At 50.0% G+C, this 18046-nt stretch overlaps 1 protein-coding gene across 1 annotated transcript in view; it reads left to right on the forward strand.

The window, feature by feature from the left end:
- Positions 1-18046, forward strand: part of C2CD3 (C2 domain containing 3 centriole elongation regulator) — a 59711-nt gene that overhangs the window by 34771 nt on the left and 6894 nt on the right. Inside the window, exons 25-32 of the mRNA XM_077926879.1 lie at positions 1454-1592; positions 2832-2896; positions 5976-6181; positions 6547-6677; positions 8084-8245; positions 9185-9393; positions 12815-13826; positions 16346-16454. Coding sequence (XP_077783005.1) covers positions 1454-1592; positions 2832-2896; positions 5976-6181; positions 6547-6677; positions 8084-8245; positions 9185-9393; positions 12815-13826; positions 16346-16454 — 2033 coding nt within the window. The remainder of the gene's footprint in view (positions 1-1453; positions 1593-2831; positions 2897-5975; positions 6182-6546; positions 6678-8083; positions 8246-9184; positions 9394-12814; positions 13827-16345; positions 16455-18046) is intronic.

The following is an 18046-nucleotide window of genomic DNA, read 5'->3' on the forward strand; positions in this document are numbered from 1 at the left end:
TCAGCAAAGGACTCTTGGAGGAGGACCTCAAGAGTCTGGGCTGAGCGATGGGGGTGGAGATGCTCCTTCGGATCTCCTGGGCCAAGTCCGTTTAGTGCTTTAAAGGTCAGCACCAACGCTTTGAATTGTGCTTGGAAATGTACTGGGAGCCAGTGAAGATCCTTTAAGACTGGTGTTATATGGTCCAGGCGGCTACTGCCAATTACCAGTCTAGCTGCTGCCAAGCCAAGCTGGGTACCGCCCTGCTTCTCCCAGGATTGCTTATTGTCCAAACAGGCCTGTGCATGAGCATGTGAGCAATGGGGCTTTGGTGCCCTCAGCCTCCTGCTTCTCGTTCACATTGCCAGTTGCAAGGCTGTGCTTGTCTGCCTGGCAGGCTCACAGGAACCCGGGATCATGGAGTCTTTCCCCCAGAACCATCTGGAAGTACCCTTTCCTTTGGCCTCATGGATTGTGGCTCTTCTGGGGAGAGTCTGCATTCCGTGGCACCTCCTGAATCATAGAATCATAGAGTTGGAAGAGACCACAAGGGCCATCGAGTCCAACCCCCTGCCAAGCAGGAAACACCATCAGAGCACTCCTGACATATGGTTGTCAAGCCTCTGCTTAAAGACCTCCAAAGAAGGAGACTCCACCACACTCCTTGGCAGCAAATTCCACTGTCGAACAGCTCTTACTGTCAGGAAGTTCTTCCTAATGTTTAGGTGGAATCTTCTTTCTTGTAGTTTGGATCCATTGCTCCGTGTCCGCTTCTCTGGAGCAGCAGAAAACAACCTTTCTCCCTCCTCTATATGACATCCTTTTATATATTTGAACATGGCTATCATATCACCCCTTAACCTCCTCTTCTCCAGGCTAAACATGCCCAGCTCCCTTAGCCGTTCCTCATAAGGCATCGTTTCCAGGCCTTTGACCATTTTGGTTGCCCTCCTCTGGACATGTTCCAGTTTGTCAGTGTCCTTCTTGAACTGTGGTGCCCAGAACTGGACACAGTACTCCAGGTGAGGTCTGACCAGAGCAGAATTACTTCCCTTGATCTAGATGCTATACTCCTATTGATGCAGCCCAGAATTGCATTGGCTTTTTTAGCTGCCGCGTCACACTGTTGGCTCATGTCAAGTTTGTGGTCAACCAAGACTCCTAGATCCTTTTCACATGTACTGCTCTCAAGCCAGGTGTCACCCATCTTGTATTTGTGCCTCTCATTTTTTTTGCCCAAGTGCAATACTTTACATTTCTCCCTGTTAAAGTTCATCTTGTTTGTTTTGGCCCAGTTCTCTAATCTGTCAAGGTCGTTTTGAAGTGTGATCCTGTCCTCTGGGGTGTTAGCCACCCCTCCCAGTTTGGTGTCATCTGCAAATTTGATCAGGATGCCCTTGAGTCCATCATCCTGAAGTTTCCTCCTTTCTCATAACTGCAGACCAAACCAACATCTGCCCAACTTGTCTTTCAGGGAGTCCTCTCACTGAACGTGGGGTCGTGGCACCCAGTAGCTACGTGTCCTTTGTCGCTGCCGATGCTGATAATCCTGTTGCCACAGAAATAGTTGAAAATTCCGACTCACCTGTTTGGGACTTTCAGCAGCAGACCAGGTATGCAGTGTGACCCTTTTAACAGATGGGAATCTCAGAAGCCCCATCATCTGCTATGCAGACAATCAGTTGGGATAGCAGGCTTCCTACACAGGGAAGGATTTCTCCAGTCAAAACAACAGAAATGCATGTTACACATTTGGGGTTTTTTGTTGGTTTGTGTGCTTGCAATCAAGCGGTACTTAAATTTTCGGAAATCGATAAACCCTGAACAAGAGCACTCCCGTTAGGAGGCAAAAATGCACTGCAGGTACCAGTAAGGAGCAGTAGTATTTATATAGCACCACCCAACAGAATGGTGCTTTAGAGAGTAACAGTAAAAAGATTATATTTTGCCACCAAGAACTTGCAATCTAAATCTTTCTGCAGCTATGACAATAATAGGGAGGGGGGTAGAATAAGTTAGATTTAGTTTTGCTCAAGGATGAGGATTAAGGGGTTATGAGGGGACGCGGCTGGCGCTGTGGTCCAAACCACTGAGCCTCTTGGGCTTGCCAATCGGAAGGTCATCAGTTCGATGGGGTGAGCTCCCATTACTCTGTCCCAGCTCTTGCCAACCTAGCAGTTCAAAAGCACGCCAGTGCAAGTAGATAAATAGGTACCACTGTGGCAGGAAGGTAAATGGTGTTTCCGTGCACTCTGGTTTCCATCACAGTGTCCCATTGCACCGGAAGCGATTTAGTCCTGCTGCCCACATGACCCAGAAAGCTATTTGTGGACAAACGCCGGCTCCCTCAGACAGAAAGCGAGATGAACGCCGCAACCCCATAGTCGCCTTTGACTGGACTTAACCGTCCAGGGGTCATTTACCTTTACCTTCTAAGCAAAAGTCAGAAGTGTCGAAATGTACACACCAGTTTTCAGGCGCATGGGCCCTGCTGCTGCCACCCATGCCTACCTATTCACACATACCCCCATATGTATTTGGGAAGCGGCTATAGCTCAGTGGTTAGAGCAGCAGCTGCCTTGCCTGCGGACGGTCCCAGCTCCAATCCCTGGCATCTCCATGCCGGGCTGTGAGACCCTCATGCCTGAAACCCTGGAGAGCGGCTGCCAGTCAGTGTAGGCAGCACTGGGCAAGATGGGCCAATGGTCTGACTCAGTATAGGGCAGCTTCCTAAGTTCCTACGTTCTCATACCTTAGGGAGAGTTTTCCATATGATATGTAACTTGAATTTCGGCAGTGTTTCATCCGACCATGATCAAGGCGCAGTTCTGACTTTTTCTTCTTCTTGACAGACTCTCCAAAGAGCTTCTGTTGGATCCTCAGCAAACTCTGGTCTTTAAAGTGTGGCACAAAGCAGGTATTATTCTCCAAATGCCGTTACCGTATAGCAAACAACCCCCAATCTCTATACCAAGGGGAACCATTAATAAAGCGCCTTACGCAGCTGAGGACCAGGAAGCCTTTTCATTTCACTTGTGTGGACTGTTGAGCTCTTTCCAACTAAACTAATGGTAAAGGGCTTGGACCTATCTTGGGAGGCCGTTTTAAAGTATGTGTTCTAAGTAGGAAGGAAGTGCTGCATGCACCCAGAACACACACCTATTGGGTGCTTTGCATCGTGCCCAGAAGCAAATACAGTGGTGCCCCGCAAGACCAACGCCTTGCAAGACGGAAAACCCGCTAGACGAAAGGGTTTTCCGTTTTGGAGGCGCTTCGCAAAACGAATTTCCCTATGGGCTTCCTTCGCAAGACGAAAGCCCATAGGGAAATCTCCGGGACAGCGGGGAAGCGCAGCGCGTCTTCCCCACTGTCCTCAGACCTCCTCCGAAGGCTGGCGGTGGGGCGGAGAGACCTCCTCCCGCCGCCAGGCTTCGGAAGGCTGCTCCGAAGCCTGGCGGCGGGAGGAGGGTTTTCCTTCCCACCGTCAACATTCAGAATGCTGTTCTGAATGTTGGCGGTGGGGAGGAAAAACCCTCCTCCCACCGCAAGCCCCGGGAACAGAGGAGAAGTGCTGCGGGCCTTCCCCTCTGTTCCCGTACCTGTCCTGAAGGCTTGCGGTGGGGAGAAAAGCCCTTCTCCGCACCGCCAGCCTGGCAAGCGGTTTCCATAGGAACGCATTAATTGATTTTCAATGCATTCCTATGGGAAACCTTGCTTCGCAAGACGAAAAACTCGCAAGAAGAAAAAACTTGCAGAACGAATTAATTTCGTCTTGCGAGGCACCACTGTAGGTATCAGGAGAGGAGTGGTAGGATCCTGTAAGCCAGCACCCACAGCATCCTCACTGCTGCATTCAGGACTACAGTGGTACTCTGGTTGTGAACAGAATCCGTTCTGGAGGCCCGTTCGCAACATGAAAAGCCCACAACCTGAACCGCCATATCTGCACAGGTGCGCGGCGCGATTTGGCGCTTGTGTGCATGCACAAGCGGTGAAACCCGGAAGTAACCCTTTCCGGTACTTCCGGGTCGCCGTGGGATGCAACCTGAAAAAACGTATCATGAAGCAAACGTAACATGAGTTATGACTGTAGTTGCTGCTTCCAAAGACTCTCCAAAGGTAGATGCAAGGAAGGCACGTGTCACTCTGGTCAGGTCTGCCCTTATCAGGATTTGGCCCACCAGCCTAAGTTAGGCAATGCGCTTCTGGCCACAACAGTCATCCGAGAGACAGGCAAGCAGGGATTTTCATCAGTCACTCCCCGCCAAGTCTGGATTAAATAAAACAAAGCCAAATCAAGTTTCTAGTTCTTAAGACAGTGACTCCAAATGCCCCATGAGGCAGGGTCCTCTTATTCCCTTCATGGCTCTCCATCCTTTCCCCGTGGCCTTAATATGTGCAGCTCTTGCCCACGACTGCATCTGCTCCTGTCAGGTTCTCCCACTCCCAACAATCTCAGGTTCTGCCTCATCTCAGATATTGGCAAATGCATGCAGGTCTGTGCACTTCGAGAAAAGAATTTGAACTCCCTCTGGGCTTTGCTCCAGAATGCCAAAATCCGCTTGCAGGAGATAATCCAAACAATGGTTACTTTTGTGTTTGCCAGAAGGAATGGCTGTTCCTTGTTTGCACCGGCATCCGTGCAGGGAAGGGGAAAAACCAGACAGATTGTTTCAAAGAAAAACTGCAGGGAGTCTCCTTTCAATGGCCTTGAATATTCAGAGGCCAGCTGGCAATGGTCAGAGATAGAAGAACGTACAGTATACAAACAGCCCTAATTTGGGGGCTGCGTTCAGACAGCCTTGGAGCCTGTTTGTTTCCTTCTCCGCATGGGGGCACTCAGGTGATTTCTTTTCCAAAGTCTTTCCCACCCAAGAGATGGTTATGTTGGATATATTTAGTCACCCTTTTTATCCAGGTATTTTAGAAGTGTGTTCCCCCAACGCCAGTAGCAAGGCTCAGGATCATGGGGTGGTGATGTTGTTCTCTTTCCTCTGGGACATGAAGGAATGCCACAGCCAGGGGCAGAATATTGGGCAGTGTGAAATTCCACACAGGAAGATTTCGCTCAGAATGCCTTCCTCCGCAGAGAGTGTGTGCTTAAGGCTGTCGGCGACTGCAAAACGCTTTTTAGCTTAGGAAAAATGGGGGGGGGGAGCATGATAGAGGTGCGTGAAATCATACACGATGTGGATAAAAGTGGATAGAGGTGTTTTCTCCTACTTGCATAATGCTCAAGCCCGGGGGCATCCAGTGAAGATCAGTGGTGGAAGATTCAGGAAAACTTTCTTTGCACGGTGCATAACTAATACAGTGGTACCTCGGGTAAAGTACTTAATTTGTTCCGGAGGTCTGTTCTTAACCTGAAACTGTTCTTAACCTGAAGCACCACTTTAGCTCATGGGGCCTCCTGCTGCTGCTGCACGATTTCTGTTCTCATCCTGAAGCAAAGTTCTTAACCTGAGGTACTATTTCTGGGTTGGCTGTAACCTGAAGCGTATGTAACCCGAGGTACCACTGTATTGGAATTTGCGACCTAAAGACGCAGTGTTGGCCACCAATTTGGATGGCTTTAAAAGCGGGTTGGACAAATTGATGGAGGAATTCAAAGTCGCCAATGGCTGCTGGTCATGATGGCTGTGTACTTAACCTCTAGCATCAGAGAAGAGTGTGACTGCACTCATGTTCCACGTGTGAGCTTCCAAGGCACATCAGGTTGGCCACTCTGAGAACAAGAAGGTATACTGTAGCTCAGGGGTGCCCAAACTTTTTTCAAAGAGGGCCAGATTTGATGAAGTGAACATGTGTGAGGGGTGACCAAAGTTGTTGACTTTTTTTAGGATTGAAGTTGTTGAGCCAGATTAAACTGACCGGCAGGCCGGATTAGGCCCCCGAAACATGTCTTTGGACATGCCTGCTGTAGCTAGTTAGGTGTGAATTTTGGCCATGTTTTCCTGGCTGACGCCTGTTTATTTTCCACCCCGCTTTCCCTACAGATGTTGAACGGGTGATAGGATTTGCCTCTGTGGATCTCTCCCCCCTCCTTTCCGGCTTCCAGTTAGTCTGTGGCTGGTACAACATCACAGACTTCAGCGGACAGTGTCAGGGGCAGATCAAAGTCGCCATTTCCCCCCTCGAAAATATAACCCATCTCAAAGAAGAAAGACAGGCAAGAAGCCAGACCAAAGCTTCAGGATCATCAGTATGTCCATTTCCCAGTTTCTCGGGTTTCTGACTTCTGGACTGACAGAATTACTGCAAATATTCCATATTGGCTGCTTAGGGGGTCGTGGGATGCAGCTGTCAGAAATGATACATGGCCTTTCTCACGCTAACTTGACACAAATGTTGGGCAAATATGCACAAATTAAAAAATCCAACCCAAGAGGCCTGTGATAGTTTTATCTACAATCCCCTTTGATGTTCTGGCTCGTTCGTTCATTCTGTGAAGGAAAGCTAGAGGGGAAGCTTTCATTCCAATGAAATTGTGGCTTCCAGAGCAGCTGCATGTTGGCTCAGCCCAGGAGATATTTCTTCCTTCCAGTTTCCCTCTCTGTTGTGTTGCAGATTCCAGCCACCAGCTCTTTTGCCCTCCAAGCGCAGGACTTGCACACTGCATTCCCCAGCTTCTCCACAAGAGGCACCAGCGAAGGTCTAAAGTCCCCATTGAAGGGCATTGATGCCACCAGTCTGGAGAGGTGAGAAGAACATGGGGGGGGGAATGACATGCCCCCCCAAAATGAGAGGGGGCTGTGAAGTCACTATGTAATTGTTCCAGATATTATTTGCCAAGAATACCTTCCACGGTGTGGCTGCCACACTTCCCAAAGCACTTAAACATCACTATATTGTTGCCTCCCACCAGCCTTCAGCATATTTATGGCTCTTCCATGTGCTCCACGGGAATCTGTTGGAGAGCACCTATAACATCACTGCTGACTGAGAACTCAACTGTTCTCCAACCCCTCAGTGTCAATACTGTGTGTTTAGGTAAAGGTAAAGGGACCCCTGACCATTAGGTCCAGTCGTGACCAATTCTGGGGTTGCGGCGCTCATCTCGCTTTATTGGCCGAGGGAGCCGGCGTACAGCTTCCGGGTCATGTGGCTAGCATGACTAAGCCGCTTCTGGCGAACCAGAGCAGCGCACGGAAACGCTGTTTACCTTCCCGCCAGAGCGGTACCTATTTATCTACTTGCACTTTGACGTGCTTTCAAACTGCTAGGTTGGCAGGAGCAGGGACCGAACAACGGGAGCTCACCCCGTTGCGGGGATTCAAACCGCCGACCTTCTGATCGGCAAGTCCTAGGCTCTGTGGTTTAACCCACAGTGCCACCCGCATCCCCTAGTGTGTGTTTAGCTAGACATATTTTATTTAGTGTTTTGTGGGCTGTGCACTCCACGTCTTCAGTGCTGGAGGGACGCTGCCCCATTTCCCCCCCTAAAAAAACCTTAAATAGTTACAGTAGTACCTTGGTTCTCGAACGGCTTGGTTGACGAACAGATCAGCTCCCAAATGCCGCAAACCCAGAAGTAAGTGTTACGGTTTGCAAACGTTTTTTGGAAGCCAAACATCTGATGTGGTTTCCTCTTGAGTACAGGAAGCTCCTGCAGCCAATCAGAAGCCACACCTTGGTTTTTGAACGGTTTTGGAGGTCAAACGGACTCCTGGAATGGATTAAGTTCGAGAACCAAGGTACCACTGTATTTACCTTTGCACCCACTTCCAACAGCAAGGTTAGTTCCTGTGTACCATGTTTCAAAGAATAACTAGCAAACTGGGCAGGGGCCAAAGGAGAATCGCAAGGAGAAGTCAGAGATCTGATAAGGAAAGGCTGAAAATTCTGCCTGTGTTCAGCCCTGTGTTGACATCCGCATGCTTTCAAAGGAGGCCTCTCTAAGTGAAGGGGATCCTTAATGATTTTGAGCATGGAACTAGGGGGATGGTTTTTCCAGAGAAAGTAGTGTGGTGTACATTGTGATATTGTGCATAAGGTGTTTGAATCTTCAGAAATGGAGAGAAAGTTGTTATTGTCCCTTGAGCAAGAGTGGCGGAAGGTGAAGCATGGAGCAGAGAATCACTAACAGTGTTTCTTCCTTTAGCAGGACTGGGTCCTTGGGGTCCTGGACGCCCCGTCATGAAGAGCACGTGAAGAACATCCGCCGATTCCACGAGTCGCTGCAGCAGGCAGAAAGCAGCACGTCCCAGTTAGGAAGGCTGGATTCCCTTTCCCACTCCTCACGCACTTCCCTTCTCAGAACTCTCAGGTAGAGCCACGTTGCAGGTGGCAGGACGGCAAAACGCTCTGTGTCAGCAGGAGCTCTGTTAGAAAAAAATACGCTAGCTCTTCCCAAAAAACCCTCGGCTTTGCAAAGTGGAGAGGAGGAGCTTAGGATGTTCCCTGGTTGCAGATGAGATGGTCATTGATGGAGCTGAAAGCTGGTGCTTTTGAATTCCACATCAGGAGTGCCTGCAGCTGGATCAGGCCAAAAGCTTGTCTAGTCCCAGCCTTCTGTTTCCCACAGTGGCTAATAATAATAATAATAATAATAATAATAATAATTTATTATCTGTACCCCGCCCATCTGGCTGGGTTTCCCCAGCCACTCTGGGCGGCTTCCACAAAGACCAAAAATACACTAAGATGTCACACATTAAAAGCTTCCCTGAACAGGGCTGCCTTAAGATGTCTTCTGAATGTCAGGTAGTTGTTTATCTCTTTGACATCTGCCAGGAGGGTGTTCCACAGGGCGGGCGCCACCACCAAGAAGGCCCTCTGCCTGGTTCCCTGTAGCTTTGCTTCTCGCAATGAGGGAACCGCTAGAAGGCCCTCAGCCCATCAGGTGCCTCTACAGGAGCGCACGAAGAAAGCACCCTTTCTGCAGCCTTTCTCCACTGTCTGATATCCAGGTGCCCCGTGCCTCTGCCGCCAGGTCTCCCACTGTGGTTGTTCAGTGGCAAGGAGAGGGCAGGTGGCACTCTGCTTTGAATCTTGGGGCTCAGAGCCAATTCCTGGCATTGCAAAAGGGTTCTGGGACGTAGCATTGTTGAGACCTAACTAGAACTGCGACCCGAGGGCAAAAGGGTTCGCTAAGGAAGTGGGAAATAAAATGGATTTTGACACTAGACCTGCTTATCCATTGCTGCACATAAGGCCCTTTATATGATAGGGCTCTGCTTCCTCTCTGACTTCTCTTCCCTTCCAGGAAAAACCTGAGTGAGCTGGATGAGATTCAGAGGTACTTCGGTCAAAAGCTCACCAAACCTCATCCCGACTTGGGTTCTCCACGGAGAAACACGGACGACCTGGGCGCCAGTCACCAAAGCCCCGCCTCCATGGTGGCAGATTCGGAAGGACGCCATCTGCTGGAGAAATCCAGTCACCTGGTTTCTCAAGTCAGCAGCCTGATTGCTGGTGAGATGTCGGAATTGGGGGTGGAGGGTGGCAGTGGTGGGAGGAGGGGAGGGTGTAGCTTGACAGGCAGAGAAGAGAAGACCACTTCAGGCAAATGGAGAAACTGGCAGAAGACTCAGAGGAGGGACGGAGACAGGGAGGGCAAAGGAGTACATTGATAGATGAATCTGTGCAGGGTAAAGCTCTGCGGAGCCCAATGAAAATGTATGGGGCACCTGGTCATGGAGGGCAGGGTGCTGCGCAGTGTTGTTTCAAATGAAATAGAAGAGCGCATGGGGAACAGGAAGCATGATTCATGCTTCTCCTGTCCCCATCTTCCTGCCTTATCCACTTATAGGTGAAACTCGAAAAATTAGAATATCGTGGAAAAGTTCATTAATTTCAGTAATTCAACTTAAAAGGTGAAACTAATATACGAGATAGACTCATGACATGCATCATGATCATCACAATTATAACAAATAAAGGCTTGACATATCTCGCTTTGCATGTCACGAGTCTATCTCGTATATTAGTTTCACCTTTTAAGTTGAATTACTGAAATAAATGAACTTTTCCACGATACTCTAATTTTTCGAGTTTCACCTGTGCGTTGTCTGTTTTGTTGTTCCTTCAGCTTGTAAACTGCCTTATGTATAGTAATATAGAAAGGTGGTATACAAAGTGAAATGAAATGGAACGTTTTGTCCCATTCAGAAACAGCCCTGAGAAGGTGAGAGAGAAGAAACAGGAGTGGGAAGTTGGCAAAACCTTCCTTTCCATTTGCTACAACCACTTTAATCCCAGCCTCTTTGCTCCTGTTTCTCTGCCTTTCCACTTGTTTCTTTCTCCTCCACAATCATTGTGGGATTGCTTATTTTTTTTAGTTAAGTGGTCTTCTCTAAAACCCTTTCTCATGACTGCTTCACATGCTGCTTTTTCCAACTCAGGAATGAGCCCCTATGTTGGAACAAAGTTACACCTCAAGCAACCCTGACGCTCTTTCCCTTACTGTTTTCTGCTTTTGTTCCCACAACATGTTACCATCACATCTTGTCCCCAGATCTCTCTTTGAGCGCTTTCTTTTTCCAGTGACCTTTATGTTTTCCTTTTAATCTTGCCCTCAACTGGACGGGTGCCAATTTTCGAATGCTCAGAGGAAATGAGGCTTCACCTAGCAACTATACAAAAGACTTTCCTCCTTCTCATTCAGTTGTGACGTAGCTCAGGTGGCACAATATTGCAGGGCCCATTTCCTAGGCAACCAGAGTTTGTGTTCCTCTTTTACAGAAAACAAGTGATGCTGTGCTTCATTTCCTTTTCACTGCAACGTCTTGTTTTTTCTTTCTGTGCCCAGTATATGTATGTAAAGGGACGCGGGTGGCACTGTGGTCTAAACCACAGAGCCTAGGGCTTGCCGATCAGAAGGTCGGCAGTTCGAATCCCCGCGACGGGGTGAGCTCCCGTTGCTCGGTCCCTGCTCCTGCCAACCTAGCAGTTCGAAAGCACATCAAAGTGCAAGTAGATAAATAGGTACCGCTCCGGCGGGAAGGTAAACGGCATTTCCGTGCGCTACTCTGGTTCGCCAGAAGCGGCTTAGTCATACTGGCCACATGACCCGGAAGCTGTACACCGGTTCCCTTGGCCAGTAAAGCAAGATGAGCGCCGCAACCCCAGAGTCGGCCACAACTGGACCTAATGGTCAGGGGTCCCTTTACCCTTTACCTATATGTACGTAAAGGGTTTGACTGGCTTCCTTCTTTGGACACAGCCTGCCCAGTATCAGGCAAGGCACAGAGTTCATAACTGTGAAAAATAAGCCTCCCTCTCGCTCCCCAGGAGCAAGTCAACAAATGTAGGGATTGAACTAAGTGCCCTGCATTTTGTGTTGACTGGATGGTGTAGCTTAATATTCATAGGCTTAATGCAATCCAGGGAGGGCTGCAGTTCATTGGGGTGTTTTGCATGCAGAAGGACCCAGGTTCAGTCTGCACAATCTCAAGGCAGGGCAGGGAAAAGGCTCCCTGTCTGAAATCCTAGAGGGCAGACATTTCTGAGCTAGGTGCACCAATGATCCAACCTGGTACACTTATACCTTGGTTGTCAAACGCCTTGGTACTCGGATGTTTTGGCTCCCGAATGCCGCAAACTCAGAAGTGAGTTTTTCGGTTTGCAAACATTTCTCAGAAGCTGAACGTCCGACACGGCTTCGGTTGAGTGCAGGAAGCTCCTGCAGCCACTCAGAAGCCGTGCCTTGGTTTCTGAACCGTTCCAGGAGTCAAACGGACTCCCAGAACGGATTAAGTTCAACAAGCAAGGTACCAAGGTATAAAGCAGAACCCTTTGTGGCTCAGTGTGTACAGACTCACACAAACAGACAGACAAACAAACAGTTAGTGAAAGTACTGCCACTTTTGCAAGGGACTTGCCTTATTAAAGCCCTAATGACCCTTGTTCTTCATTGGTTCGTACCTCTCAGCTGTGCTTTTCTAGCCTGCTACATGAGGGGTAATGGAAGACAAAAATCCCCTGAAATGAAGGGCTTTAGGCGTTTTTTTTTACATAGAAAGCAAAATGAAACAGTACTTGGTGAAGATTTGAAGGTCTTGGACTTCACCTGTCTGGTTAACCCCATCAACAGAGCTCAGCTCTCCTAAAAGGTAAAGGTAAAGGTACCCCTGCTAGGTTGGCAGGCGCTGGGACCGAGCAACGGGAGCGCACCCCGCCGCGGGGATTTGAACCGCCGACCATGCAATCGGCAAGTCCTAGTCGCTGAGGTTTTACCCACAGCGCCACCCGCGTCCCTACAACAGCTCAAAACAGATCAGCTGCAGAGACTGAAATAATGACCTTAAATAATATCCAGTGAGGGTAAAAAAAAAATGCTAATGGTGTTAGGCATAGAGATATATGTCTATTTCTTTTTAGTATTATCCTGGTGTCAAAAAGAAGGTAAAGTAATTGTCAGACGAGCCTCTCTAGGAAGAGTAGTCCAAGACTCCCTGCTCTGGAGTTGCCTCTTTCTAATCAAGAGGCATTGCCAGAAGGGTGGCTCTGCAGAAATTGTAAGCAGGGTGTGTGCATTCCACTGCTAAGGGCGGGTGAACTCTAGCTCATGCTCCAGCTCCTCAAAATTTAGGAGAGGTAAACTGTGATGTAATGCTAGTCAAAAAATGGGGGTGGGAGGTGCTCTGCATCCCTGAGGATGGATCCCGATTCGCAAGCCCAGCTCCTAACTTTCAAGGAAGCCTGTATCACACCTGCACTGGGCCAGATGCACCATCCAGCGACACAAATATCATTCTTCCACTCCATTCCTTGTGCTTTAGCACTGCAGAAACAGCCGTGGCATTCTTGACCTCTGCATGAATGCTGAAACCCTGGCCTTTTTTCCCCTTTGTTCGTTTTTAGCAACGCCCTGAATCTGTTTTCCTTCCCACAGACCTGCAGAACAACATGGGGAAGAATGCCGAAGGATCTGTGGGCGCCTGTGTGGATGGCAGCCGGTGTTCAAGCGCTACTGCCTCCCACGGCGAGGATGGTCTTCACGAAACAGAAGATGCTGCCAGGGCTGAGGTTCCCAAAGCCCATCCGAGGAGCGAACCTTCAAGCACCTGTGTCGACAAAGAGCCTTCGCTCCCTCGTGGCGAACCCCCTTACGGGGTAGGCATGCTGTACAAATTCCTTGGCCAAGCCAATTCCCAAAGCAGCCATCCCTTACCTGCTTGTTTTACCCAGAAAGGCGAAGGCGCTGCGCAGTCTCACAGTGAGGAGGAGGAGGAGGAGGAAGAGTACGAGGAGGACGTCATAGAACCAAGAACGCTGAACGAAATCACCACCATGACTGACAGAACCAGCCCTTGGTCCAGCCTTGTCTCTGAACCAGAGCATGATCCTGCGATCCTGAGCACCGCTGGCCAGCTTGCAGGGACTGCTGAACATGCGCTGAAAGAAGGCAGCGTCAGAAGCAGCCCCGTGTCCAGCGTCACCCAAGACGACCCTCTGAGCGTGCCCAGCAGCGCCAGATCCAGCAACAGCCCCTTGAGAGAAGACGGGGATGACGGACATGTGAGGAGGCGGGACCTTGAGGGTAGTCTGGAAGAGTTCTTGCCAACTGCTCCCATCCAAACAAAGGATGGGGTTGCAGAAGAGCGAAGGGAAGATGATGGAAGAGTGCAGGAAATCGGGGGCAAGATAGTGGAAGGGGAACCGTTTATTCCATGTGGCGGTGGTGGCGGTGGAGACTCTGCAGCAGCTAAGCACCGTGCCCCAGAGACGGGAGAGGGCAAGTTGGGCTTAGGGAGCGGTCCCCGAGGGGAGGAAGGAAGGCGTTTGAGCGAAGACGCTTGCCTTAGAACAGTGGGAGCTGAACAGCATTCTGGAAGCTGCTCTGACGAGAGCCATGAAGACTTACCTGAGGAGTCAGAGAAGCCTCTGGAGGCCAGTGTAGCCCTGTATCCTTTTTCACCCGGCTAACTGAGGAAGCCCCCTGGGCTTCAAATAAACAGTGAAATTCTCCTAGGATGACTCTTCCTTTCTCTTGGCCCAGCTTTGCTGTGGCCAGCGTGAACAGGCAGATCGCGTCCCAAGGCCCTCAGTGCCATGCAGCCTGACGGGGTTATCTAAGAGCTGAAGTGGCTTTTCAAAAGGAGGGGGCAGCTAGCCATGTTGCCCAGAAGAGCTGCCTCCATTCAGAAAAAGCATCTCAGTGACCAGGTTCCTTCTTTGCTGCCTAATGTGCAGGCCCCCCCCAAAAAAAAACCCCACAACTTTGTGCCCTCCAGGTGTCTTGGACTCCACCTCCCATCAGCCCCAGCCACTTGAAGACATCTGGTTGGCAACAGGTTGGGGAAGGCAGAAAACAGGACAGGCTGTGGCAGACGCAGCTTCCATACAGGAAAGGTTTCATGGAGCAGAATTGGCTGGTAGGGCTGGCCGCAACCCCTGCCCCACATTAGATGGGGGTCAGAATCTTGGTAGCATTTGCCCTACAGGCCCAGGTTGAAGCTTGTGCTTTAAGTCGCTGGCTAACCTTGTTTTGCCTCCTTGCAAAAGCTACATCTGTGATCAGTCAAGAACAAGGTACAGTGATTGTGCGTTATGGGTGGCGGGGCCTGTCCGTTCCACTTACCTGTTTTTATTTTGTGTTCTCTGGGAGGAGGCGTTGCGTAACATAAGATGATTCTTCCACCTTATATAAGTTAAAGTTTAACGTTTTGTTGAAGCAGCGCCACGTGTGTCCTCAGCGTTGCAAGTGATAAAATAGCCCCATGCAGCCAAATGACCGCAGGGTGTAACTGGATTGGGATGAGTGCATGCAGCTCCAGGACATCACCCCAGTACCCTTAAGATTCCCTGACAGTGAGCCGTCTCACTGCTGAGATCTGAAAGATTCCCATAACTTGCCTTTAAAAGGTAAAGGTAAAGGGACCCCTGACCATTAGGTCCAGTCGTGGCCGACTCTGGGGTTGCGGCGCTCATCTCGCTTTATTGGCCGAGGGAGCCGGCGTACAGCTTCCGGGTCATGTGGCCAGAATGACTAAGCCGCTTCTGGTGAACCAGAGCAGCGCAAGGAAACGCCGTTTACCTTCCCGCCAGAGCGGTACCTATTTATCTACTTGCGCTGCTGTGCTTTCGAACTGCTAGGTTGGCAGGAGCAGGGACCAAACAACGGGAGCTCACCCCGTCACGGGGATTCGAACTGCCGACCTTCTGATCGGCAAGTCCTAGGCTCTGTGGTTTAACCCACAGCGCCACCCACCTTTACAGGAAGCTAATGTCAAGGTGGTGCAGATTTTTGTTACCACACTGATTTCTTGGGGGGGGGGATAGATTGGGATGATGATGCCACATTTTGGCTCTTCCTGTTAGGCCAGGTTTTGCATCTAGGGGTACGCAAGATGAAGGGTCCATAGGTCAGTGGCGGAGCAACCCTCCTTTCCCTTTAAAATGATCTCAGACACAGAACCTGAGATACTGAAGAAACGCTATCTGGGCAGCAGACAATCCTGGCTTGTAAAGACCCAGCTTAAAGTGAGTTGCACAGAAGTCTTCACCAGAAAAACTGTTTGGAGAGGCAATGTAGATCATTGCTAGAGCTCTCACTTTGCAGGTGGAAACCCCCAAAACTCAACCCCTGCCCCTCCAGACATAAAAAGTTTGGGGTAGCAGGCAACAGGGAGAAGATCTGGGCTGGGGCGGGGGGGATGCACCAACAGTTATACAATACAGCGGTACCTTAGTTCTCGAACTTAATCCATTCCGGGAGTCTGTTCGACTCCCAAAAGCGTTTGAGAACCAAGGCGCGGCTTCCAATTGGCTGAAGGAGCTTCCTGCAGTCAATCGGAAGCCGCGTCGGATGTTCGGCTTCCAAAAAACGTTCACAAACCGGAACACTTCTGGGTTTGTGGCGTTCAGGAGCCAATTTGTTTGGAAACCAAGCCATTTGAGAACCAAGGTATCACTGAACTAGGCTAGATGGGCAAATAGCCTGAGCTGCTATAAGGCAGCATCTTGCTGTCTGCAAAAATTGGAGGCATATCACTCCTGGGCCCAAGGGGGAAGATACAGTGGCCTTTCATGTAAGAAAAGAAGTTTAATCTTACAAAGAGAGGTGCCAGATAGATTTGGCACCAGCTTGGCTGCAGGAGTCGCCGGAAGGAGACGTATAAGGCCTGAGGGCTCCACTCTGTCCAGCAGTCTGCTTGGCATGAGAGTCACACAGAGTGTAAGAATGGCCACCCTCAGTGTTGTTCTCTACCTGTCCACCCAAAAAGGGTATTTTGCAGAAGGCATTGCTGTGGACATGCACACAAAGTGACCGCCTTGCACCAACAGGCCCAGAGCAGCAGATGCAGCAGCTATGCAGTCTCTGCCCTTTCCCAGTAGGGCTTGCAGAGGAATTGGTTCCAGTGCGGCACCAGCAGGAGTCCCAACCTGCTTCCAGAGTATCTTCCTTAACTCTGCCTTGCAGATCTGACCCCGTGGTCGTCCCCAACTTCTTCCTTCCACCGCAGCATCTGGAAGCCTCCATGCGACTGCTCAGCATCACTCCTCCTACTCCACTGGCCGCTGCTGTTAAAGTAAGTAGAATGGCCTCTTGTGCTTTCTCCCCAGCCTTTCCTTCAAGTAGGAGCCTAGGCAGAGGGCTGAGTGATTTGTTCGTTTCCCCCTTGAATTTTGTGGGATGGCCACCGAGACCATATAACACTGGTCCTGAAAGACCTACATTGGCTCCCAGTACGTTTCCGAGCACAATTCAAAGTGTTGGTGCTGACCTTGAAAGCCCTAAACGGCCTCGGCCCAGTATATCTGAAGAAGCATCTCCACCCCCATCGTTCTGCCCAGACACTGAGGTCCAGCTCTGAGGGCCTTCTGGCAGTTCCCTCCCTGCGAGAAGTGAGGTTACAGGGAACCAGGCAGAGGGCCTTCTTGGTGGTGGCGCCCGCCCTGTGGAACTCCCTCCCATTAGATGTAAAGGAAATAAACAACTATCTGACTGCCCTGTTTAGGGAAGTTTTTAATGTTTTGACATTTTATCGTGTTTTTAATATTCAATTGGGAGCCGCCCAAAGTGGCTGCGGAAAACCCAGCCAGATGGGCAGGATATAAATAATAAATGATTATAATATTATTATTAATGTTGTTCACCCAGGTATGTGGTGGCTTTACAGGGGAGGGGGGTAGAGGAACCATAGCCCTGCCCCAAGAAAGAAAGAAAGAAAGAAAGAAAGAAAGAAAGAAAGAAAGAAAGAAAGAAAGAAAGAAAGAAAGAAAAGGGGGAAGAGAGAGACGACTTAGGTCCATTGCTGTGGTCCGTAGATTATAGTTATAAAAAGGTAAAGGGGACCCCTGACTATTAGGTCCAGTCGTGGCCGACTCTGGGGTTGCGGCGCTCATCTCGCTTTACTAGCCGAGGGAGCCGGCGTATAGCTTCCGGGTCGTGTGGCCAGCAGGACTAAGCCGCTTCAGGCGAACCAGAGCAGCGCACGGAAACGCCGTTTACCTTCCCGCCGGAGTGGTACCTATTTATCTACTTGCACTTTGACGTGCTTTCGAACTGCTAGGTTGGCAGGAGCAGGGATATGATTATATGATTATAGGGATATGAACCCACTAATAGAGCCAGTTACCCACTGCCTTGTGGGATATCTTTGGGAGAAGAAAAGGCTAAGGAGATCCAGAGTGGAGTCCCTGAGGCCTTGTACGCCTCATTCCGGCAACTCCTGCAGCCAAGCTGGTGCCAAATGTATTGCTCTGCTTTCCTTTGGACCACATCAGGGGGGGGTCTTGTCATCAGGGCAGCCCAGGACCCCCAGACACACTTCCCAGGCTTGTACCCCAGGGAAGTCACTAAAACATTGCAGGAGGCAGCAGTTAGAAGTTACCGGTCTCTGCAGCCACACCAGGCGCTGTGATTCTTCAGCAATTTGACTTCACCCCGGAGGCACACTGCATTGTCTCTCAAGATGGACGGATGCCGACAACTAGGACTTTTCAAGTACAATTGGGCAGGCTGAGCCTGGCAAGGGAAAGGGCTTTGCAGAGTCAGAGGCATTGGGGATCCCACACGCAGAGTTGTATGCATGCAGGAATACGGTCTTCACAATCCTGGAGCCTAGTCCCAGGCCCAGCACCCAGAGGACATTTCTAAGAAAGAAAGCTTTTAGCCATA

Source organism: Podarcis muralis, chromosome 4, assembly GCF_964188315.1.
Source record: "Podarcis muralis chromosome 4, rPodMur119.hap1.1, whole genome shotgun sequence".
In the NCBI taxonomy this organism is placed as follows: domain Eukaryota; kingdom Metazoa; phylum Chordata; class Lepidosauria; order Squamata; family Lacertidae; genus Podarcis; species Podarcis muralis.